The sequence below is a fragment of the Cardiocondyla obscurior genome, linkage group LG02 (genome assembly GCF_019399895.1).
Source record: "Cardiocondyla obscurior isolate alpha-2009 linkage group LG02, Cobs3.1, whole genome shotgun sequence".
Lineage (NCBI taxonomy): Eukaryota > Metazoa > Arthropoda > Insecta > Hymenoptera > Formicidae > Cardiocondyla > Cardiocondyla obscurior.
The window spans coordinates 7,234,339-7,260,689 of NC_091865.1; the positions used below are offsets into that span (position 1 = coordinate 7,234,339).

The following is a 26,351-nucleotide window of genomic DNA, read 5'->3' on the forward strand; positions in this document are numbered from 1 at the left end:
TTCATAATAAAATATGGATGAAAAGAGGATATGATCTCTTAATTATCTCAAGGGGTATAACGTAATTTTCATATCATTAATTGCAGGACGCTCCCGAAAAAGACACCGATTCAACGGTAAGCGACGACGCACCACATCCTTCGGAATCTACACCAAATAATGATCGCGGCGCGAACGACAAACAGAGGCTGGAAACGAAGTCTGTGACAAATCATGCGACGGAGAACGAGAAGCAGAAAGATGTGGACGAGAGAGATGATTGTTCGCGCACGGGAAACCCAAAATGTTATGGTCCGTGCAGTGAAAAGGAGCTTCAGGAAAGTAAATCGGAGAACAGTGACGTTAGTGCAAAAGTAGAAGACAACAGCAGGAGCCATCATTACGAGACTGGAGATTCCAGTTATTCCAACAAGCTGAAAAAATTTGAGAGTTTAACGAGTTCTCAGGCGAGGTCCCGTTTGAAACGGTCAGAGTCTCTGAACAAGAGGACGTGCGAGGTTACCCCCTCGCGATTAAAGAGATCGGAGAGTTTAAATAAGCACTCGACCGAGAGATTGTCACCGCTCAAACGATCCGAGAGTTTAAATAAACACTCGGACCGATCGGAGTCGCCGGGCAGTAAACTAAAACGCTCAGAATCGCTGACGAAGACTGAGAAGACCGAGTGCAATATCAGCAAGCGACGACAGTCGGTGCGAAAGGAAAGCGCCACGAAGCTGAAGCGAAAAAACGGAATGTCGGAACGGTCGATCAAACGAAGACACACGGTCGGTAGCACGAAAGATTTCGACAAGGTGCATTGGCTCGATAATAAACTTCAGTCGGAGGCCGAAAGAGTTATCAGGAGCGATTATAGGCCGAAGAAAAGCCAGCTGAGAACTAGCTCGCCCGATCTTAGCACTAATCGTGTTGGTATGGCCGACACGAGCTTTCTGATCGAGGTAAGCTTTCGCGGACCTAGCAACGTTGTCTTCAACGTGACCAACGCTAGACCGCAGTCATTGCCGGACGCGAGCCTCGCGTCCAAGGTTTTCAAGGTGCCCCTCGAAAGTCACGTATAATAAGCTATATATAGATTACCCGATATATTTCTATATATTCACTCCTAAATAATACATGCACGCAGTGCCGTTGTCATATCTATATCTATCTGCCATTATTTTTAATACTTCAACCGGTTTATATCATATATAAATCGAGCTGTACCAGATTTTTATACATGTCATATTATACAAAAAGTAATTAGATCACATCTGAATTTGTTCGCCGGAAACGCTGACATTATTCATTAATCGCCAGTGTGCCAAAGAGCTATCATTCTACGAAGCATTTATCGTCGTCGAACGGTAATGTCGAAAAATTTGCTGCAACGCGTTAGAATGTATCGTGTATGTGGGAGAAAAAACACCCTATTCTCATATTCTCTGCACTGTAATGTTTCAATCTTTAATCGAACTTGATTTAGATATAACGCAAGATTGTTACGATTGAGAATCGTTCTGAATTAATGAATCCGAAGCAATTAAACTCATTAAAAAGAGATGAAAGCAATCTCTCGCAAGAAATGAGTTGCTGATGAAACGTAAGAAAGTTATTTATATATTGCATGTGGTATTTGCATTGTGTCAATTTTATATATACACTATCTTTTACTTGTGAATTGTGATTGTGACATTTTTTTGTACATAAGATGTATATGCACGAGATGATTCGATCAAATATTAAATATAATAAGGTGACTATATTATTGTACGTCTTTAAATTTATATTTTAATATTCACTTAACGATCATTGCGAATGTTCTACGTATATGCGTGCGAAACTAGCTCGATTCTCAGATAGCTATTGCCACGCGAGAGTGCACTATTTTTAACGCAAAGGTGATCGTTTAGAATAAAAAGATCATGTGCGTGCATTTTGCGGACGTATGATCGCCAAGACGTGTCGCCGCGGGCGATCGTCAAATCTGAAAGTTCTTTAAAAGGTAGCATCCGTAGTATTAAGAAAACCTTTTTTTTTACGTAAGCTCTCCGATGAAAAGTCTACGATGTGATAAATCTAAATCGATCGCGCGTCTACTGATGTACGTATGTACGTATGTACACATATCGTTACGCGTGCTGCGTGCATATGAAAGTTTACACGAGCGCGAATACCTATTTTCTATGTGCATTGTGATCGATATTAATGATCAGTGTAGTAGTAGTAGTAGTAGTAGTACTACTGTTGCGTCATTGTAAATTTTATCGTAAAAGAAATGGGGAAAAAAAAGAAAAAAAAAAACGTCAGGAAAGGCAAGACGCGAACGGTGCCGTCAATTATGGTGTACATTCGGTGCCTCGCATTATGGTGAAATCTGTTCGTTCCAGGGTGAATAGGGATTCCCACGCGATCGGGTGGGTTCTTGTCGTTCGCCTAGATCGGTCGGATTTCCTCCTATGCCCCGTTACGAAAATACGATACGTTAACCGGTGCAACGCGTGTGCATATCGCTCTTGTATCGCCGTAAGACAGTTACTCGATATTTCAGACGCTTTGGGTCTCCTATATGGATCGTTAGTGTTGTATTATTTGTATCCCTTTACACTATGCAAAACTCTTAGCCTGTATCCCACTTCTATAATTTGCGTAAAGCGCAGCGCGCTTGCATCCGCGCTATGAATGAATACTAAGCGAGAAAACTCGGCGAATCGATGCGATTGAAATTTACTGATCGCGGGATGTACGGCGTGTCCGCGAGTCGCAGATGAACCTGCGGCGTGTTAAACGCGACTGATTTACCATTAATGTGTGTGTAGAATTCACTTGGGATCGGCGCAATATGTTGCTACGTTAAGTTTATGCGTTTTTTTTTGGATGGGTTTGGTCTGTAAATACGTGCGGATAAATTTTTTCGCGAGTTCTCGTACATCACGTTTTATGTCTCTTCTGTCCGTCTGGAGTAGTACGCGGATTTCAATTTTGCTGGTATTTTTAATGATGATTATTGACGCGCGAGTCGAGGAAGCGTAAAGTAGCCGAGACAATCGATTTGATTATGCGTGTAAATACAAATGTAACTAAATTCTAAGAGACGACGGTAAAAAGCGATATTTATTTCGAGAGGGATGGCGATCGCGATCGCATTATTTATTATTATTAGCCCAAGCGAATATGCTCGTCGCAAATTCTTTAAGGAGAACGAAATTGTAAATAAATATATTGCTATGAGAAAGAGATTTGGTTATAATTGCACCACCCTCACATTGCATTTAAATTCCCTACCGCGTTAAATTTCAAGCGACACTTGGATCTCGATCTGTCGATTTCCCACGTGATTCGCCGACGATGTAGATAAGTTCGGACCATTCGACGGAAACGGCGAAACTTGTTTACAGCAGCTTGTGCCTTGCACTTATCGTCTTTGTTCTTTCGTAATTATTATTCACTTTAAATCCAGAAACTTTAACGCGTAGATCTGAGTTTTATCACGGCAATCTGATTTCAAGGCGAAACCTGGTTCACCACTTCGCGAAATGAACGTAATACAGGCCGTTCCGCCGAGAGGACGGCGTGCTTATGCGAGAGGAAGGACCGTCTCTGTACCAAACGTGCAACGCGCCACGAACATCTTTCCAAAATATCGTAAGTGTACCGCGGGGCGGCACCGAAAGAGAAAATCAACGAATCCGATGTGTCAAGACTGAGTTTTGGTTGTCGCGGTTGACGGAAATGTGATAAAACCCCGGCGCAAACTTTCCAGCAATTATTTGCATCTCTATTCGTTTTCTAACGGTGAATTTATCGAGGTCGATTACGGTTCGCGCAACGATGTCTTCGCGACTTTTGTTTGCCGTCAATTTTTTTCCTTTTTTAACGTCGATGCGCTTAGAATGTTCTTTTTTTTTTTTTTCTTATGCTAGAGTTTGACCAGGGTTTCCTGAGACCTCCGGTGAGCTCCAGTACCAGGACGCCGAAGCACAATCGCAGAGAGAACTACGTTTCAACGTCATCTTATTTACTGAGCACTTCCCGCCGCAGTGCGAGGTGAGCCATAAATCTCGTGCCTACGAGCTTCTCTTTGCACGAAGGTGGATTCACCAAGAAGTGCATCGAGAATAAAATTCCCTCCCCCGCCTTTAAATTTATTGACTTTCAGCCGGAAACAATTACGACTCAACCTAGTTAATAAAAAAAAACTATCCTACATAATTATATTTTCCCTAATACTTTTTATTAAATTACGGTAATCCCATCAGCTCGGTTAATCCGAGATCGACACCGATCGGTACGTCCAGCAACGTGGATTCTTCTGTGGTAATCGGTATGCAAATGTTAAATAAGAAACAAAAAAAAAAACGCAAATAGTTTGCTCTTCGACTTTAATCATGCTTGCTTTAATCATGTATTCGTTATTAGCGTTGACTGCCGGCCGAGGAGACGCCAGGAACGAAGTCGGTTTGGCGGCGATAGATCTTCAATATCCGTACTTGATCTTGTGTCAAATCAGCGATTGTCAAACGTATATAAATACTCTAACAAAGATCAACGTCCTCGATCCGATAGAAGTAAGCATTTAAACAAAATTCAAGTATAAAAATTAATTCAAGCGATTACAGCATCAACAGGCAGAATAACTTAACGAGAGGTATTTTTTTTTTTAATAATTTCTTGTCTCACGTTTTAAGATATTGATGCCGGAGACGATGTGCGAACATCACAGCCGCGGCAACAAATTGTACAAATCGATAAAGGAGAAATTCAACGCGCTCAATATCACTCCAATTTCGCGAATACACTTCAACGAGTCGACCGGCATGGAACGCTTGCGGACTCTATGCGCCAAAGAATACTCGACCGTGGAGTTAATAGTGAAGCAAAAGTAATCGCCGTTTAAATTAGTCGTAATTAATGACTTCGATCACATAAAGGACCGACTTTGTCTTTAGGTATTACGCTTTGGCCGCCGCCGCGGCATTGCTCAAGTATGTCGAATACGTCCAGCATATGGTCTACGCCCCAAAATCGCTGAGAATCGAATTCCAGGGATCGCCGAACACCACGATGATCGGTAAACTATAACTCGATCCTTAGCTTCCATGCAAGAATGACGTCGACATGGTGAACGGCATTACCAATTATTCTGCAGATATAGAGAGCGCGCGGAGCCTCGAGCTGGTCGTCTCGCAATCCAAGCTGTCTATCGTCAGTCTGCTGGGCACAATGAACCGCTGCTTGACCCCCATGGGCAGAAGACTTCTCCGCGCCTCCATTCTTCAGCCTCTATGCGACCAGAGTCTGATCGCCGACCGGCAATCTTGCGTGGCGGAATTAATCACGAATCAATCTTTATTCATAAGTCTTCAGGTTGCGCAATTTACGTAGTTTCGCATTTAAAAATATTTTAAGTATAATCACGAGACGTTATATAATTATCTTGCCGGCTAGATCGAATCTTAACCATCCTAAATTTAAATCAACAATCTTGTCGCAGCCGGTAGTACAACGCCTCTTTGGTACGGATCGCTTGCTGGCGTTGGCGATTAAACCTCTGCACGTCAATGACATGCAAAGCGCAGAGCGAAATCTAAATTATGCGCTGCTTCTCAAGAGTTGCCTGGACACCATTCCGGAATTGGAAACTGTTCTCGCGGTCGGTATTCACCCGTTTTTCGTCAAGATACGAAAGGTTCGTGCTTTCTCGCATCTTACCAATGTCATCCGCCTGCATTAATTACTACTAATAATTCTCATTCTTGCAGAATTTAGGAAATTCCGAATTCCACGTTATAAAAAACAAGATTTTATCACTAATTCACGTGGACGCGAGATTCGTAAAGGGCTGCACTTCGTTGAGTATGCAGCGGTGCTTCGCCATAAAAACTGACATCAACGAGTTGCTGGACGTGGCTCGGCAAATATATTGCGAGTTGATCAACGACATGCAAAGTAAGCGCGTTAACAAATTGCATAAATCGTTATGGAGTCACGGAGAACTATTTTACAATTATGTGATCCTGTTTGAACAGGTATGGTGGAGCAGTTAGCCATGAAACACAAGCTTCCCTTATCTCTGGAATATAACACGAACTTGGGCTACCACATAAACGCCGTCATACCGCGGAATTTTAATATGAAAATCTCGGATTTGCCAATGGAATTTATTCAGGTAATTCACGTTGTCAATTAACGCGGAATTTTAGGTCAGGCTCATCTAACAATTTTTGCAATCACCTAGGTACGACAGAATAGAAGGTCCTTCACAATGACGACGACTGCATTGTTAACATTAAACAAACAGTGTAAAAGCGCTTGCGAAGAAATCTACATGATGAGTAACACGTAAGTTATTTTTCGAAACACTCTGCATTGTTCTATTAACAATAAAGCTATAATTTTTAGATTGCTGACCAATTTGCTGGACGATATCCGCCAACACGTCGGCTGTTTATTTCAATTGAGCGCAGATGTGGCGGAATTAGATTTGGCTTTATCGCTGGCGCAAATTAGTTCGAATCCGGAATACGTGAGGCCGTCGTTCGGAACGAAATTAGAATTAATAAACTCATTACACCCCATCATGGAGATGTTTAATAGAGACCTTCCCGTTGCAAACGACGTGGTGAGCATTGACCGTTAAACAGTCCGCATTTCCTGAGACGAATTTATGACATTTTCTTATTTCATTCTGAAAAACGCAGGAAGCTTCGGCTACACATAATTTTCACTTGATAACTGGACCGAACATGAGCGGTAAATCTACGTACTTGAAACAAATCGTTCTGCTTCAAATTATGGCGCAGGTAAAAATGCATTTATATTAATTCCGCATTATACATATTCGATCGAATAGAATTTTTGCTTTAGCATTTTACGAAACTAGGTAACGAGCTAACGTATCCCAAGACCGATGTATCCGTTACTTGCGCCTTGTTGCAGATCGGCTCCTACGTACCGGCGACGAGGGCAACGTTTCGCGTTGCAGATCGCATACTTTGTAGAATGAGCTCTCGCGACGACGCCGAGCTCAATGCATCCGCCTATGTCATCGAGGTGAGCGCGCGGTAACTGTAATTGTGCCTCTTTTCCTTCACTTTACTCTTTCTCTTTCCCTCTCTCTCTTTCTCTCTCTCTCTACATATTTAAAACAAGAAACGTGTGTGTGTATTGTGCGTCTTTTTCGAGATACAGTATTTTTCGTTTGAGGCAGACACACATTTACCTAACTTTTCTACTTAAAAAACATCGCAAACGTATAGTGTACGTCCCACACGATTATCTAACAGATACTGACCACGTTCAACACTACGCGTTGTTAATTATTTAACTAGAACCGGTGTTCTCAAGGCGAAACTCTCGACACTCAATTATCAGCGGCTCAGTTAAATATGATCACTGATTCGTATACGTATTCCAGATGAAAGAGGCGCAATATATTCTGCAATCCGTCACGCCCAGGTCTCTTGTCGTGTTGGACGAGCTATGCAGACATACCACAGTCGAGGAGGGTTCTGCCATCGCTTGGGCGATATGCGAGAAATTATCGCTGACGACCGCGTTCACGTTCGCCGCGACGCATTTTTTACACCTCTCCGCGTTGCACAATATGTACCACAACGTGACGGTGTGGGTAGAAAAACCTTGCGCAATTATTCATACATTGTTTGTTATAATACCGACGTAATTGAAACATTATTATTGCTTGAAATTCGATACGATTAATTGCACGATATAATTATTTAAAACAGCAAACTTTATTAATTTATTTGTTATTATTTTTTAAAATTTATTTCTTAAATTTTTCTTACTATTGCACAATCAGAAAGTGAGTGATATATCTTTCTAGAGTAAAATAGGATAATGCAATTTTTTTTTTTTTTTAGCCACTGCTTCGAAACGAAAATCGCAGAGCCGGAAGAATCGCGCGATCTGCACTTGATATATACTCACAAGTTGAATTTCGGAACCGGGCCTACAGATCATTACGGGATCGCTTTAGCGGAGGTGTCCTCTCTACCGAAATATGTTACGACTAAAGCCCGAGAATACGCGTCTCTGCAATCCGTTAACACGCAAAATGTGAGTCCGCGAACGTTTACAAAATTATTGAACTCTGTCAAACGTCATTTAAATATTTTCCCTTTTTAGGATAATCTCAAATCTATTGCGAATGTCCTATCATGGGAGAAATCGTGTTACGACGCGGTTGTTCAGTTACGCGCACTATTGGAGGATAACCGTTTCACTTTCGCAAATATAATAAGTGTCATGAAGCAATTGGACCTAAATAAGCAAGGCGCGCAAGTGGAAAAAGCGCAAGTTTCAGCAAAATTGTCGAACGTCGAGGAAGAACGTAAAGAACGAGAGAAACGCGAGGAAGACAAAAACCTGGTCGTATCGAATGATTTGACGCCCAACGACGCATCGTTAGCGAAACAGCCGAGTATAAATGAACGAAAGGCAAACCAAGTACAAGACGAGATGATGGATATTGTCGAAAATGGCAATTGGAAGGAAGACGAATCGATTCACGAGACCACGGTAGATCGAACGGTGATTTCGCCGCCGAATATAGTCAACGAAAACCTGGCAAGCGTTAATTCAAACTTATCTGTACAGTCTCCGATAATCGATCCGCGTTTTTTCGTTTGCACATCGTTCGCAACGAGCACTCCGAAAACAATGTTGTCGCGTCGCGAAACTCTGATATCAGGCAGTTCGAGAGCTCAACCTTCGGCACCTTCGCCGATATCCTTCCGAACCTCCCAGTCCTTCGAATCCTCGGTCCAATATCACGATTACTGTTTGTCCGAGGGAGAATTCGATATCACTCTACCGTCTCAATCAACTCCAAGCGACATAGCGAGGATGGCTGCGCGAGCTAAAGAGGCAAATATTTTTCGAGAGATCGAAGGCGACGATTTCGACGAAGAGGCCTTTTTTAATGATATGCAGATAACATTAGACTTCACGGACGATGACGATATGATGATGTCGATGGAGTAAAAATGTTTCTGCGCGTTGTAAAATATCTAATGTAATTAAAAAAAGTAACGTTCTGACGTTCCTGATTTATCTTAATCTTTTTTTATTTATCTAAATACAGTCTTTTATCCCACCCGCGTGACTAATAATAAACGTGCATGCCAACTGCCGCCAAATTCACATTAGCGAGTCGCAAACATATGAGTGCGCGAGACGAAAATGTTCTTTGTAACGAAATTGACAGGATACACAGCTCCGACTTTCGACAAAAAAAAATAATTGTACGATTAAATAGCTAGATCATAGTGTAATGAAGACGAAAGGGCGATAATGATCTTCACACGATCGGCAATTGTTCTCGACGTTGCGAAATTGAAATACAAAGGTTAAATCTGGGGAACGAGACTTTCAACGCAAGAATGTCCGACCTGCTACCGGAGTCGGTGAACTTATTTCTCGACAACTTCGAGACCAGCCTCTGTTTGCCCATTCTCGTGATTATAGTGTTCTGCACCGCGCAATTCATATTTAATCACGCCTTCGGCATCGGATATACGATCTATCAAAACGCGAGGACGCTAACGACCGGAGACGGGAGACAAAATAATATCAATATAATGGGAAAATTGAAAGGTTTAACGTCAAACATTATTATACTCTACGCGCCTTTAAGCACATAATTGTTACTTATTCAAGACCTACTTCATTCCCGGCTCATTAAGTCTTGGTGAATATTTAACAGTCGCGAGAGACATTTTACAAAATATGCGAAATATTTGATCGAAAAAAGCCTCATTTAGACTGCATTCTATTCTGAACACTTGCAACTTTCAAGAGGTCGACACGTTATCGCTAACAATAATTCGTGATTTTTAATCAACGCGGCATTCAGTAAACTAACACGAAACTTTATTCCGAACTCACCAGGAATGCTCACTGCTCTAATCATTGGTAAACCTGATAAAGATAGCAAAATTTCGACTAGAAATTTACACCCAGGGAGAGACGACTCTGAATTTGAAGAGGAAACGTGGGATTACTGTGAAGAGGATACTGAATGAAATAACGTTTTTATATGTCAATATAAAGCAAAGTGCACAGCAAATAAAGTAACTCTTTACTTTACTTTTGTCATGTAATCCAAATATTCGTGTAAAGAATAGCTTGAGAGTATAAAACAGATAATTATCTCGAGTTTGATTCGCTCGCGTCATTAACTGATAGAAATGAATAACCAAGCGACTTAGATTAATCGATGTTTTCGTGCGATAACGCGTGAGAAGGTGGTGCCGTTTAAGGTCCAAGTTTTAAAATACGTGAAACGAAAACAGGAAAGAGGAGACCGGTCGAAGACACGAGAATGGGTCAAGGCTGGTAGCCCGAAGCTCTCTCAGCTTCTACGTATGCCGCGAATGAAGCTTAATTAAATCCACTTGAAAGCGATTACCGAAAGCAAAAACTGTCCATCGGGGAACTCTTTTACTATCGGGTTGCTGCGCCAGCCTCGCGCTCGAAAAGCTTTCGAAGAGTCGAGTTACATTCTTTTTATATAAGTTTTTATTAATATCGCAAAAAATAAAAAAAAAAATAAATATATAAAAAACACTTTAATTAGTCTGTTTCTACGTTCATTCAAGCAGAATCTGAAATTTTCACGACGGTGCCAATTCGAGACGAGGCCAATGCCTAGCTAACTCGTTGTTTTTCACAGCTCGGCCTTGCAATTACACTCGGATATGCGAAAAACGTCACGTGTGAAATATCACGTTGTTGTTGAAGAACGCTTTGCCACGCATTCGCACACGACGTCCTCGAGAAATTGAAATTTACGCGACTAGCAGATTATTATTACAGCTCACGCGCAACTTACGTAGTTAACAATGAACTATTCGCTGGCTGAGATAAGTATATCACCGTAATACGTGCGTAAGATCGCGTAGACCAGTCGCCACTAATTCTTGGGATTCTTTCGAGGTCAAAGCACGCATGTTATATTTGTACAACTGACTTTCTAGCATATCGAGAACATTTATCAATAAGTCTTTTGGCAACAACATGTTTTAATCTTCGAGATACTATTACGTGACATAAAAAGTAAAAAACTTGGAAAAGAAAACAACAGTTGAAAAATAGTTGCGACAAATTATTAATTAAAAAGCTAATGAAAGAGTACAAGAAAGTTAAAAAAAATATATATATATTATTTAAGCAGAAGAGACCTTTTTCTACTATCTTTTCTTTTATACTTAAACTTGTCTCGTTGCATATAAAATATGAATGTATTCAATAATATTTATGTTGCAAAATAATTTATCCTAAATCTAAGTAAAATATTAAGTTGTGTACAGGAGATAACATTGCTTAAATGCGTAATATTCGTATCGGCAGTTTAGCATTTCTTTTGAAGGACAACCACTTAACACGATTGAATTAGATTAAAAAATTGATACAGCCGAATTGCTTTTTTAGTTCGTAAATCAAGCTCTTATCTGATAGATCCGATAAATTCTCTTTTCTTCCCTTTGTGTTGTAATGCATTGATAAAATATAAGCGGTTTATCGATGGGGGAAGAAGAAGAGGAGAAAGAAATAATTCTCTCCTTGACTCAAATCTGAGATTATATCCCCTAAACGACCAAAAAAAAAAAAAATAATTTTATTTATTTTGCAACGTGTGTTTTACACGACGATTGAGTCACGTAAATCGAATCTTTTTCAACGGCCGACAAAAAATATACTCACGAGAATTGTAATTAATTACGTTATCGGAAATATTACTCATATTTTTCTCCAAAATTTTTTTTACTAATTTCACTGATTCACTGATTCCACGAGTCTTATTAAAAATATGACTGTCGAGTTATCGCTGAAAATTATTAATATAAAAGTTTTTTTTTTTATAATACGACAAAAGTAGAAGCAAATGCTACGCGCTTCGCAACGTCTAGTCTATTAAAAAAAAAAAAAAAAAAAAAAAATATATATATATATATACATATATTTCATATTCTAATCGATATGTATATGCATAACGATGATTGTAACATTACGACCCTTGACCTATATCCGCATTACACGCATATTACGGAAGACTTCCCCCTCGAGACAAAAGAAAAGAAAAAAAGGCGCATAATTCGCGGCTGGGATAACAATCGAATTTTTTCAGTCGCCGGCGCCACGCCTTGTATTCATACCGCGCCTCGTTATTCATACCTGAGCACTTCAGGTAGCGCATTAATTTGCGCGAGAGTTAAAACACTCGAAAAGCCGGCGGGACGAGCGCTCCGTGAAGAAAGTTGAACAATAGCCGGCGTGGAGCGTGGGCGGGCGTTAGTTACGAGCGAAGTCAAACGGGCAGTCCCGTTATTTTGCGTGATTTACGGGCCTACGGGGGAATAAAAAAAAAAGGGAAAGAACGCGCGCGCCTTTCCCGATTCGTACGCGCCAGATACGATTAGCCACGCAACGGATGGCCGGCGATCACGATCCGTGAAAGCGAGCCGCGCCGCCGCGTCGCACAATCGATGCCGGGCGTTTGTATGCGCGACGACGCGCCAGCGGAGAATGTGTGCACGCTTGCTTACTTGCTTACACTGTATATAATGTAACGTATGCAAAGCGTAGGGGCGAGTAATTTATGCGCCGCGCGTGTTTACGAACCGCGTACGTGCGAAACCCGCGCCGATACCGCGCGCGGGACCGCCGCTCGAGGAAGCTTTGACGAGGGATCCTTGAAAGCGGCGCCGCGCGATGATCTCGCCTGCCGATCTTTGTTAATAATACCGCGGCTTTGCCCAGGTGCGGAGGTATTTTATCGTAATAAAGTCGCTCGAGTATCTCACCCGACATCTCTCCGGCGGTTGCGTAACGGAGGAGGCGGCTTATCACCGACGCCGCGGAGAACCCCGATCTGCGTTTCGAACGGGCGTGATACCGCCGCGAATCAGGTCAAGTCGGGTCCCGAATCGTCGCGTAACGAGAACGTTTCTGCGAGGCTTCGGGTTCGCGATGCACGTAAGCGCTCATAAGCCGGTTTTGAGTCACCCGATTCGTGATAATGCCCTCCAACGACGCTTTCTTTCTCTCTTCGCGGCGGTTACGCGAGGGATATCGCGATCACCGCGGATGTGAGCCGCGATTTATTTTCCACCGGCGTCACCGGTCAATTAACTTTCAGCCGCCGCGTAATCAGCGCCCAGAGTCGATAATGACGCCGTGAGGAAGTATGAATTACACACCTCGTCAACGTCCGCGAGTTTCACCGTGCGGCCGTTGACCTGGCAGCGAAACGCTGTCCAATTGTTCGATCGGCGGCCGACGAATGTCCAACGGACCTCTTCCCCGTGCAACAGATAACCACGGGCGTTTTAAATTCACGTAACGAGCGGCTCTTATCGCCCGCGGGCGATAATCCTCTTACGTCACCGATCCGATTTTGCAACGCCGACGTGCACGTATTATAATCTGTTACGAATAAACACCGGAATAAAAACGTTGCGCAAAAGGGATTAAGCAATCGATGAAGGTCTTCGTGGCTGATCTGACGATCGTCTTGCGATAAGAGCACGATAATGCAACGCGAGAAACATCAAAGCCGAGTTCATCGTGCATAACGCAATTTGACGCAGCGCGTCAACAATATTAATCATTAATTATAATATTACGCGGCACGTTGCACGCAGGAGCGAAACGGTTCTTTTATAGCCGAGATACGTCTCCCGACTTCTTTTTCTCGTTTCTCTCGCAATTACCGCGCAAGGATTAGTGCATTCTTTGTGAATATTTTATCCCGGCTCCGCGTCGCACTTTGTTCTTTTCTCCACGTAACCCTGCCTCGTTGCGACTGTAAAACTAACGTAACCTCGCGCAGCAGCAACAAATCGAGAAACGCTCGCAATATTATTTTGTAAATTTAAAAAGATGTCACGGAGAGGGTTTTTGTTAGTCAATCGAATGTCATATCAAAGTGCAACGTACGCAAAACGGAAACTGTTATGGAAAAACGTGTTTACAGAAAAAAAAAAAAAAGTACCGGTGAAGAAACGAGCGAGAAGTCATGTGCCCGTCCACTTGAGCAGGAAAACCGGTAGAGACCGATATTGCATAATTGTACCGCGTACGACTTCGCCTTCGCGGCGAGTTACTGAGTAAACTTGTCCCGTTGACAAGCGGCGAGTATATCAACGGAGGGGAAAAAAAAAAAAGAAATATTTTCCCAATGCAAATCTAATCGGTTTCGCGTAGCTCGCCAACGCGGCTCGAGTATTTATACTGGACGCACACTGGTCGAACACGCGGATGACGATCTTGGCAAACACAGCGTCCACCGCGATCGTGATCGAAAGGCTATTCGCGTCGCCGGTGTCTAACACTCCGTTGTTACACATCGTACATTTAAATCCGCGTGTGATGGCAGCGTTTTGCCGGGGATCGGAACACGTTTATAGACACACGGCGACTGGAATACCTAATCGCCGACGGGAACTTTATTAACAACGTGACGGCCGGCTGTTTTTTAATTTAGCATTTGTATCAATAATCGGCGCGCTGTGCTCGAAGAAGCTCCTCACGAAACTCTCGGAATGTTGTGCAAGATCTCCCCCCTCGAGCCTGACGAAATTTGTAATATGACCGGAAAAGTTATAATACGTTATTGAGTAACGGAGCGGCGCTTGATCGTCACGCGTTGCGTCTTATCAAGACAAAAATAAATAGGTTTATGACTATACTCGATGCGACACGCGGCAAATATAACTGACTAGCGTTATTTATTTCGTTACTCCTTATGAATATAGATGATTCATAAATATTTAGACGTTAAATATCCAGATGTTCGTCTTGAACGAACGTATTTCCGCGGTAATGCCCGTGGCAGCTAATTATACAGCTTGTCGAAAATTTAATAAAACTAGAACAAGTCATGCGCACGGTTATTAGCGTGCGCTATTTTTCGATAGATCCTAACTCGTGCGCGTCATTATAATTGGGGACATTCATGAATTATAATAATTTCAATATGATGATTACAATCGAGTAATCTATGATCGACGGCGTGTTGCCGGTTCAAGACACTCGACTACAAACTACGAAAAAAAAACATGCGACTTACCAATCTGCATGAGCTTCAGCGGAGTTGAAGAGTTCTGCCGGTGACTGTAACATAAAATGAAACAATATTAATGTAGGCGTGCTGAAAATAGTTAAGGTTTAAACAAAAAAAAGTTACGCGTATGCATTTGATTATTTAATAAAAATAAATATTTTAAAAGTTAATAAAATAATAAATTAAAAAAAGAGAATTAAATCTCACCTAAAAGTTGCTCCGCCGATGCATGAAGCTCGTCCTGAGCCTGCTCCTCCTCTCAGATGGGACGTGACGAGCCATCCTTCCGCGTACTAGACACTCGCGACCGCGCCCGGATCAATTATTATCGCGAAAATTATTTAATACTTTCGCACGTGATTTTTCGGCACTCCCGGAAAAAGATAATTATTAAAACGAAACGTCCGACAACTAACGGCACACCCGAAACGACCGACGAACCGGCTGCGGTTCGTATAATTTGATATCGGCGTGCGGCACTTTAATTTCTCATTGAACGATGCGAAGCAGCGGAGTTTCTCTTGATCTGTAACAGATAAATTAAAAAATTATTTTGTAGATATTAAATTAAAAAAAATAAAGTAATAAGAAAACGTTATCAATAATTTAAAGCATTTTATTCCGAAGAAAAATAGATACTTACCCTGGGGTTGCTCCGCTGGTGCAGGATACCCTTCCTGGGCCTCCTCCTCCTCTCAGGATGTCTGCGGGATGTCGGGTTGGTCCTTCTTCAATGGTGGAGTGTTATCTGAAACAGAAAAATTGCAATTAATATTCTGTTCTATTTAATGTATTATTCAGTGCGTATTATTTATATGTTACCGCGCGCGTGTTTTGGTGTCGAGTGACCGGACGCACATTCCAGCGCTAGCACAGCTTGCGCGTACCGTCTCCCTTATCCCCCTTATTTCCCGTGTTCCCCGCGCCTATAGTTGTTTTTACGATTAAAATTAAGAAGCGCGACGAACTCGTTGTATAAATTTACGTCCTCGATCTCGACACAAGAAACTGCCTACGACCTAAAACGAGGTCTAAGAGCCACCTTGATCATTCGATCAATTCTTGTCGGCGGAATGAACGACGCTGAGAGCTTGGACCGAGCGGCGAATAAAACGGATCGCGATATGAAATATACCCCGCGCACTTTATCTCCCTCAAGTTCCTAAAAAAATCACTACATTGAAACGAGATGAAAATTTTAGCCGCGACGAAGTAGATGGGCGAGGTGCCTTTCGATCAGTTGCTCGAGACACCCTGTACACGTATTATATCGACTCTGACCGTTCGCAGCATTCATTACTTCACAATCATCGGCAGTGTTTTATCGGAGTTCTCTTTCATTAATTCATTGTCCACGGCTCATCGACAATGTAAGTTACGAACCGCTGCGGTATTAGGCAGACATTAACCGACGTCATTCGGGGCAAGGAATTTCGACGCGGCGATCAAAGGAGATTTTCACGGGAGTTGAGAAATTCTTACGGACGCCGGCTAGCACCGCGGTGGATGCAAATAGCCATTACAACGCTGGCATTATTCCCGGTTTAACGTATAATCGTTATAAATATCCGCTCCGCCGGTCCCTCTTTCTCCTCCGCGTCGTTACAATAAACCGACGTGCGTCCTGGGAATCTTGTGACCCGTATTAAACTTTGATCATTTTGCCGTCATTGATGCTCGCGATAAATATCTCGCGCAAAGAAAGCTCTCGCGCACTCAAGTCGCTGCGAACTGTCGCATTTAGTAGCTAAAATTAATGGTGATTAATTCCCTCATTTAGCACACTTCGCGCAGCGAAAGTAAATGTCAGGCCTGGTTTTATTCTTTTGTAAGAACTTATTTTTACTATTTCGAACGTTAACTGCACGCCACACGGCGCACTGTAATATATTACATTTATGTAAACGAGAAGCTTTAAGTATCACGTGAGATACGTACGTGCATACATCCGAAGTTTATTATCGAAAATTATAAATGCAAAGGTTTTCTTTAACGTGGAAGAGTAAATGACACGCGCTCTGTAATGTCTAGTTTAAAAAAAAAAAAACCATTCAAATTATTAATAACGTTGCTGTGCACTTTGTACGATGATTCACCTGCAAGACTGTTCTGTTAAATCTATAATCTTTTTTTTTTTTTTTACGGAAATATAAATAAACACCTCGTGCGATAAAACTGGTTCTTCTACGCAGTGGAAAGAATAATCGAACGCTTCATTCTTGCTGAAATCAATATCGTATAAGGTATATACATACATATACATATATTATGTGCACAATAATAGCAGCGGAGAAACGATATCGCCGGCGGAATTTCTATCGGAAATCCGTGGCTTCGGTCTGCCTCGGATATCAAACGCGTATATTAATAGCGTGTCGCCGTCTCTCTACTTTGATTAATTAAAATTATCCAAAAAGATGAGGCTGCGAGTAGCCGCCTGAATTTCTTGCAATTTTTTTCAGCCGCTTTCACTCGCAGGTGATCGGAGGAGTGCCGCTACTTTTCTCGTTCTGCAAAGAGTCGTTCGGGAAAATATCGTCTCGGACAATTATGCGCCATTAAATTAACGTCGAATGTTACATTTTTTTTTTTCTTCGTCGAAACAATCTCGCTTTCGCGATAAACGTCGGCGGTGCAACGCGACTTTACGTTCACGGCGTTCTAACTGGCGCTCCTAACTGCGATGAAGACATTCGCCAGCAAACATATATCTGTAGCGTCCGCGCTAATATCGTGGATATAGATACCCGGCTCGGCTGCGCGTTGTCACCACGTGCGTTTGATTTGATGTAATTTACATCATCTAAACACTCTAAAGATTGTGATTACTTCGCCAATTGATATTTCGCCCGCGCGCAAACTAAGCGGCATCGCAGCGTTATCAGCCTCTGCGATATTACGTGAACAACAAGGTCGCCAGCAAGATAACGCAGCTATCGGCGCGAATATATGTGCACAGGATTTTCGATTGGGCGCACACACCGACGTGAAACTCTCGCAATTAAAAATCGCGCGGATTATGTTGTAATGATTGCGTCTCCGTGTCACTCCTTCGTTATATCGACAGCTTATCGCGGTCGTTTATCGCGATTTTAATAAAGTTTTGCAGCTAAGATGCCGGAGGTAGGTAAATGATTCGTCGCGAAACACCAGCCCGAAAATATGCCCGGACCATTTTCGATCTGTCACCCGTGAGGAATGAGCTCATCTACTCGCTTATCGTTGTTCGCGCGATAAACGCGCTATTTCTCACGTCGCGGCTAAAGTATGACGCACCCTCTCGCATACATGAAACGCATGCGAAAAAGCTTCTTTATTTCTTTTTTTTTTTACACTTTAGTTTTATTTTATATTTTATTTTATTTTTTTTTTTATATTTTATTTTATATTTTATTTTATATTTTGTTTTATTTTTTTGTTTTATGTTTTGAACATATTGCTTTCCAACTTGAGTAAGCAGCCTGTTCCACATACAAGTGTTCCATATATTACACGGGCCGCTGCCTCGTCCGGCAGATACGAAAGACGATAAACGCGCAAATACGCGAAAAAAAAAAAAGGAAAAAGAGTTGCGCGCGGAGAGGCGTATTCTATTCTGGAAGCGGAGGCGAAATCAATTTCGGTACAAGTGGATTTGCATTATTTTTATCTCCGGCTAATCGTTCCACGCCGGACCGAACCGGTATCCGTCGGCTCGTCTTCCCTCTCTGCGTTATGGGATCGGATTTTTCTGCGCATTTAAAACCGGGAGCGGAAAGACGCCGGCGGAGGATTGAAGGTCGCGGCTACTCGCCGAAACGTCGTAACGTCACGGTGCGAGGGTGGAGGCTGCGCGAGAGCACGCTCTCGAAGAAAATAAACTCGACTGCGATTTCTGCGTCCCTTCCCCGCGAGCTGCGACGATTCGTTTGCCGAAAGTACGTCCCAGGCCTTGAACCTTGCGAAATTCACGACCCCTCGATCTTCCACGGGAGAGAGTCACGATTTATCAAGCGCCTATCACATCAGCCGCGTTCTGAGTCTTTAACCTTTGCCATCGCCAGTTAAATTGTTAGTCAAGTTTTATCTCGGAGCTAATCTGCTCTGCGTCAAGGAAGACCACGCCATGCAAATTGCTCTATTATTACATTTGTTTAGAAAACATTCCGCTCGCCGGCAAATTTACGCTGTCTTGTCTCCGGTCACAAATACGCGTGTTTCTTTGCTAATTCGCGAGACATGAGGGTACAGATACGAGTATAAATATTTTCAGCGATAAGACGCGAAAACAGGCGCCTTCCAGTTTGTGCAAGTTAAGGCTCTTCTCGGCGTATCTTTATTAGATTCGCGTATTAATTATATATCGCGCACTTGTAACTGATTTACTGCATGCACACATGTCGCGCAGCCGAAAGATACGACGCAGCGAGAGAGAGAGAGAGAAAAAAAAAAATACATTATGTCATTTAAAAATGAGACGGCGCTGTGAGATAAAGATCTCGATCGGTTGAGATTCATAGATTCGTTGAAGTCACTGATTCGCGCCTCGGCGAAACGTCGCAACACGTGACGTGGCAATAAACGACGCAATCCTCCACCGATCTTATCTTATCGCGCGGTCACGCGATGGAAAATATTTGTGTTTTGGGCGTAAACGTGAACGAAAACGTGAACGGCGCAGGCTGCAAGGATTCGGTTATGTAACAATTAACAAGCGTATGTAATTTGTGAATCTAACGCGCAACGTTACATACTCGCGATATCTAATCGCTCAGCGATATTTATTTAAGAATGTTCGAGCGATAAGGATGAAGAAAATATGCAAAAACGGGGGGGGATAATGCGAGGTGCGTCGTAGGCCGATTTTCAAAGTGCCATCATCGTTTTGCCGTTAATATTTTCGTCAGCTGCCAGCCCGCGATAATCATCGCTATTCTCGACGGACGGTTCGTTTACGAGAGAAGAAAAAAAAAAAAATAAAATAAAGAAGCGAACGATAGAATGTGCCGTAAAAAGGGAAAGGAGACGACTGCTGCGACGTGTCGTCGCAGCGCAATAAAGTCAAGGTTTTCCGTGTGGCGTAACGTGACAACGAGGTGCGATGTACCTGTCCGAGCAGGTTGATTGCACTCTGAGAACTCGCTTATCGCGCACACATGCCACGGATTACTTTACACGCCCGAGTGCGACGTTACCTTTGACCTAAAGCACTTAACTTCCCTCCGCTCGCTCGAGTCGCGAGGAAACGAGAATAACTGCGTAGCCGTTTTTAAATAAAAACAGCGAGGATATAACGTTCGATCTCTCGGAAATGAATTCCCTCAAAGAATTCCTGACGTTAATAGCACTGCGACTCCCGGAGCCGCTTTAAACGAGGTCGCCCACGATCTTTATCTCCTGAACTAATCAAGTCAGATATGCGAATTCGAAAAGCCGCTGCGGTTAAGATACCTCGAAAGTAATTGACATAATAAAGTAATTAAATTAATCGCCATGAAGATGCGGTTGCACCAAAATGTAGTTAACGTAAAGATATTTGCGTGACATTAATGCCACGATATTTTCTTGATAAAGACTGCCGGATTCGTCGAAAACATCCTTGTTGCTCGCGAAAGGGAATAAATTTCTTTTTTCCTTTTTTTCTTTTTTAATTACAAAAACTGTAGTGTTTCAACCAAGGCAATTTATAATCGCGATTGCTTATCTCGTACAGAGTACGCCGATAAGAAAACCGATGCTATCGTTTAATATTCTTAATCGATAAAAAAAAAAATATATAAATTCTAATGCGCACGAACAATTTGTTATGTTTGTTCGAGTATGAATCTGTCTAACGTGCGTGCAAACTTATCCGCTAATAGCCACAAGTCTATTGCAAGCACTCGAGCGTAAAAAGCTTCTCGATGTTAAGCGAGCTGCGCCGCGGAAACGCGTAATCCTTTCTCCTCGGGCGATTTTGCTTTCGTGAGTCATTCATTTTGCTTCTCGATACGCGGCACGAGAAAGACCGCTCGAGGGGGATAAAAGATAAATAAAAGCGCGAGAGGTATTGTCGGCTTCGAGGAACCGGTTCCCACCGGCCGCAATAATTATCCAACGAAATTTGGCCGCTCTTCCGAGCGATTCGTTACGCGACGCGACTCGCAAGAATGCGCGCGGAAACAAGGTGATGCCACGAAAACTCCACGTTGCGCAAACGTAAACGTCTGCCGGTCTCTTTGCATAATACGACACGTGTAATTCTCGCTGGTGTAAATAGAGCGTTCCGGTGGAGTTGGATAATACTCGTTCGATCCGCTCGTGCACGTTGACGATTTATCAATGTCCGGCGCACGATTCTCTAAACGCGCAATTAAGCCGCCTCGTGCTCCATTAATTAATTACCTGCATAACGCGACCGTTATTTACGGTTGATACTCCGATACTGCCCGCGTGGCCTCTGTCCATCAACTTTTGTCGATTTTATGCGATGCCGATCGCCTGTTTCGCTTGGCACACTTCGCGCCGCGAAAGTAAATGTCACTTGTCAAAGAATTATATTTGAACAGTTCCGAACGACAAGGCTGTCAACGATAATATTTTCTAAGTATCCTGCTAATTAATATATAAAATATCGTATCAATCATTAAAGTATTACGCGCGAAATATATTCGATAATAAATTACCGTTCGCGATGTGCCTGTCGAGTATATTTCTCGAGGCCTTCGCGACTAAATAGGCCCGATTCTTATTTATCCGCGCGTCATCACAACGCGTGGGATCACGAGGCGTTTAATCGGAAGGTCGTCAGGTTCATAAAACTAAGAAGGGCAGAGAAAAAGACGGCTCGAAAGAGGAATTGAGAGATAAAGTCCGAGTAGAAGCATCTCCTCGTTCAAACGTCATTCTTAAAAGTTTGTCAAATTTTTTCTAGCTTCTTATACATATATATGTCGAGTCGGGGGAAATTGCGTTCAATTAAAAAATCAATAATTGATTGCAAAAATAAAAAAAAATGTTTTACGCAATCGATTAATGCTTCGCGAGGCTAATTTTGTACGTAATCAAGACATTCGCGCCCGCGATGGTGCTTTGCGATAGTAACTTCGAACACGAGCCGATCCGACTTCTTGTCGAAATCGATCCTTATCAACATCGCCCGGTTCGCGCGGATCCGATTGATCCCTTCGACTGCAGATATGATAAGCGATGTTTGCACATGTGGACTATAATATGATTCATCTCCGTAAATGTTACCCGGATTGCGCGCGAATAATCGAGCCGCGCGAGTGTGGCGGCGGTAAGGCAAATGAATAATTCTCTCATTAAGCGAGAATCATGCCGGGTACGTGTCGAAATACAGACGGCAACAGCCGGCGTGCTCGCCGGCCGGCGTGGCGTGTCGATTCGTTGTTCCATCGCTCGCTTACGTAACTCCGTCGCCGACCGCGCCGTGATCGTTCTCCTTTAAGACCGTCGACGCAAAGAACGGCGAGGCGTTCCTCGAAGCCTCCATCCCGTCGTGCGCAAAACACACCGCCGGAAATTTTTTAAACTTTGCCCCCGTCTCGTATTCACGGCTCTGCTCTGAAGTCGTTCTTCGCGAGGAATGCGGCACGAACATATTTTTCTCGCGATAAAACCTCGCGATAACGCTCGCACCGCCCGAAGACTGAAATTGTCGGGGGAAAAAATACGTTTTATTTTTTACTTCATCGTTCACGCGAATCTAATCGAGGCTAAGCGCGTCTTAAAATAAATTCCAGTCACTATTGTCTATTTAAAAATGGTTCGGCAAAAGAGAAAAAGGAAGGAAAAAGAAAGGAAAAAAAAAAAAGAACGGTCGCGCTCGTCTGCGAAAATAAATATCTGCGTGCCTTCGTCAATATTTCGACCGAAGACATTTCGAAAGGAAAATGTTTTGCGCGGCGAAGCCGCATCGCATCGAACAACATCGATCTCCTTTCGAATATGGTCCGCTGTGCTAATTTAAATGAATGAATTGCATTTAAGTCATTCTTATCCGGGTTTAATCGGTGGACTGTTTAATCGGCGCAAGTCATAACTCGTGAGTCATAAGGACAGCGCGATAACGCCTCCTCGTTAAAATGAATGGGATTTGGCTCTTTAAATATCGTGCGTGTGTCGCAAACGATTATTAATTGGACGAGCACTCGTCCGAGGCAATTAGCGTGAATTTCTTTCTTTTTTTTTTTTACGTCGATTCTACTGCGCCGCATTTATTATCCGCACCTCGGCCGCAATTTTCCGCGGGCTGCACGCACGCTGGCATTTCAATCACCCGCGATTGCACCTTTATCACGGTAAACATTACTTAACGACGTACACCGGGCCGCAAGAAGCAGACAACCGCGGGATAAGCGCCAGATAAAACCTTCCGTTTCGCCTTACGAAACCGCGGGCATTCGTTTCGCGATACTCCGCGAATCCGCGACGCAATTCCCTGTGAGACTCGTGTTGATCACGACGAATTAATTACGGTCGTGAGTGCCGTTTGCCTCTAATACGTTGCGGGCGAGGCTCGTGGGCGAGCGGAGAAAAGTGTCTTGCCGTGGAAAAGCCCGCGAGGCCGCGCGAAAATAAATTCGTATCGGAAAGCAACGCATTTCAGAGCGAAACCTTCATTCACGCGGACTCGTCTGAATGTCCGGCGGCGCGGAGCAACAAAAAAAAAAAAAAATAATGAATATCACGTGAGCGTGGGCAATCAAGTAGGCAGACCAGATCCCGACGATCCCGGCACGTTCGAGCGACTTGTGCCACGTGCGCAAACCGGTTCGGCGTGATTATTACGCAGAAATGAAGTTTTCGAATATTCGAAAAGGCATAAGCGAGGGAGCAGGCGAAAACAACCCTCCGAAGCGGGATGTTATCTCGCGGAAAACAGGGTCGTCGGCAGGATTGATCGGCGACCCTTTCCAGATGCGTACGCACGCACTTTCGCAATCGTGGCGACGCAATAAAACGCGAGCTTCCCAGCAGCGAACGATTTTTTAATCATTACAGGCAAATAACTTTTTTCTTTCGCTTACTTAGAATAATTCTTTGCGTATATTTTGTCGGTTTAATTAATAAAAATGTATTGCAATCCAAGTCCGTCAGTTGCTGTAAAATTGCGGATAAGAATAGATTCGCCGAACGTTAAGGGAAATCTAGAGGGAAATGATTTCTCCTCCTAGCAATAGCATTATCACGTTGATTGCGGAAAAGATGACGGCATGAAAGTCAGCGACGTTTCGATCGATCGCGCAGGGAAGGTCGCGATAAAGAACTAATTAACAGAAAGAAATAACGTGGCACTCACCGAGAACGAAGATAGCCCCTCCGTTGGATTCGTAACGTGGCTGATATTCCGGTGCTTCCAGAAAAACTCGTTAATTATCGCTGCTCAACCTGGCGCCGATCTTTCTCAGCGGGCACGGCTATTACGTAATCTCGCTCGTGGACGCACAAGTATTTTTTTGCGATTCCCGCGGAGTCGGTCGCAAATAGTCGCAAGGCGGGAGGGTTCGACAGCCATTTCTCTCCTCTTTCTCTCCTTTTCTCCTTCCACGTCGACCTTGAAACGAACGCCTGGAACATCAACGAGAACGAAGATTAAAACTACGGCGATGCGCACATTCGTACCCTATCTTTCTGTTCTCTCTCTCTCTCTCTCTCTTTCTCTTTCTTTCTCGAGCCTTTTTTTGCACGAGAGAAATTAATCTGCCGAGATTTTTTAGCGAGATAACAATACGACTTGACGCGGAGCTAATCTCACGCTGCAACGGCTCGCTATAATCGCGCGGCGCCAACGCGATAGTGCATTATTTTCGTTTTCGCGTCTCTCGAGGTCCCGGCACAAGCACGCTGCCGATCGGTGATGTGTGTTGATGTGTGCGAGCGCTCGCTAACGCACGTCGTTGGCACATCGACGCCTGTTTACACGAGGAAGTGCGTCGCGCTTTGAAAACGATAAACAAAGTTCGGCAAACTGGCAATAGCAGCAGGCACGCCGTTCCCGGCCTCCCTCGACCGTCCCATTGTCTAAGGGGGGGTTACGTAACGGTGACGCGATCCCCAATTTCTTAGGCGTCGCGAGGCGGGCTTTGCGAATTCGACGCAGTTCGGGGTCACATTCGTTCCCTACCTTCGCCGTTCGTCTCTATGATAAAGCCGCACGCGTGCGATCGATCGACCGGCACGGTGACCGCTGTCGAATGATTTCTTTTTCCTTTCGAAGACCAAAAATTTTGTCACTGCGTAGATGGGAATTCTCGCACACGTCTGCGCCGTGTCAATAAGCTAAAAAGAAAAAAAAAAGAGGAAAGAAAAAGAATAAGAGAACGTATTTGTGGTTCTCGAGGATGGAAAAATTGCAGGTGTAACGATAGGGAAGTACGGGAAAAGCACCTAGGTTATTGAATCCTACGACGGCGCTTTTGCGTAATGAGCGCCCGTTTTGCGATGAAGTTGGCGCGGTGCCGATTCCTCGCCGGCGTCTGGTCGCCACATCGTTTGAATCAGAACCGACGCGTATCGCGCACAGATGCAAGATATGCGCGTACAAGAGAGAGAGAGAGAGAGAGAAAATGAGAAAGCGTAGATACGCCGAGCGGACGGCGATTCGAATTTTAAGCCAACTTTGCGATGTCGATGCGCTCGACGCGCCGTCGGGGTCCACGTAACCATGGAATTAATATATAAATTAAATGTTTCCACGTTCGTATACCTTTGAGAGAAAGGAAGCCGGTGAAGGGAACTAGTGTGTGCGTGTATCGTTCCACGTATATGTACGTCGCATCGCGTTCGACCATCTTCTCGCCTCGCGTACTCGTTTCTGTGCGGCAGTGCGGCTCGTCCCCTACCCTGCACTCCTCAGAGCCCACGACCGTCGAGCATGCGCAGTGCGCGGTACCAATCGCGGCGTACGTGACCGGAGCATAAGCTGCGCGCACATCTCGACGTCGTCGAAACGCAGGCCGGCGTCCGCTCGTCCTTGTCCGACAATTTAGGTTCCTTCCTTGATTTCGCGCGACGAAAAACAAGGGCGAACGCCGGTTAACCGAACGCCCGTCCCTCTTCGCCCTCCTCCGCTTCACGCAGGGGCAGGAAGGAACCCAAGGTCCTTTTTGTTTTCAGGGGTTGGACGACGACGCGTACGGCGTAGAAAATTCTGCCGCTCCCGTGTTAGGTATGTATTACGCGCAAGATGGCGAGCCGGCGAGCGAGCGAAGCGAGGGGCCAGCGACTCTCACTAGCGTGCAACTTGGCGCGTTCTAGACGTTTCGAGAAGCCGAGAGGTTCAGAGTGACGCGGACGGAAA

General features: G+C 43.8%; 2 protein-coding genes and 1 long non-coding RNA gene across 7 annotated transcripts in view; 2 read left to right on the forward strand and 1 right to left on the reverse strand.

Annotated features, from left to right (window-relative positions):
- Positions 1 to 3,216, forward strand: part of Rhogap19d (Rho GTPase activating protein at 19D) — a 28,044-nt gene extending 24,828 nt beyond the window's left edge. For all 5 annotated transcript variants that reach the window (XM_070674385.1, XM_070674387.1, XM_070674386.1 and 2 more), the window contains one exon: positions 87 to 3,216. In XM_070674385.1, the coding sequence (XP_070530486.1) occupies positions 87 to 1,061 (975 nt within the window). In that variant the 3' untranslated portion in view covers positions 1,062 to 3,216. The remainder of the gene's footprint in view (positions 1 to 86) is intronic.
- A 1,151-nt stretch (positions 3,217 to 4,367) lies between these two features.
- Positions 4,368 to 9,384, forward strand: LOC139113336 (mutS protein homolog 4). The gene is made up of 14 exons (XM_070674425.1): positions 4,368 to 4,547; positions 4,668 to 4,861; positions 4,929 to 5,050; positions 5,129 to 5,346; positions 5,474 to 5,668; positions 5,742 to 5,928; positions 6,009 to 6,148; positions 6,218 to 6,321; positions 6,382 to 6,601; positions 6,681 to 6,782; positions 6,919 to 7,032; positions 7,397 to 7,605; positions 7,863 to 8,058; positions 8,128 to 9,384. The coding sequence occupies exons 1-14, from the start codon at positions 4,368 to 4,370 to the stop codon at positions 8,983 to 8,985; spliced, it is 3,039 nt and encodes a 1,012-aa protein (XP_070530526.1). The 3' UTR covers positions 8,986 to 9,384.
- A 6,107-nt stretch (positions 9,385 to 15,491) lies between these two features.
- LOC139113339 (uncharacterized) lies at positions 15,492 to 26,262 on the reverse strand. The gene is made up of 4 exons (XR_011547672.1): positions 25,758 to 26,262; positions 24,351 to 24,619; positions 15,711 to 15,815; positions 15,492 to 15,593 (listed from the first exon to the last, which is right to left on the reverse strand). It is a non-coding gene; the product is annotated as an uncharacterized lncRNA (long non-coding RNA).
- Between the last annotated feature and the right edge of the window lie 89 nt (positions 26,263 to 26,351).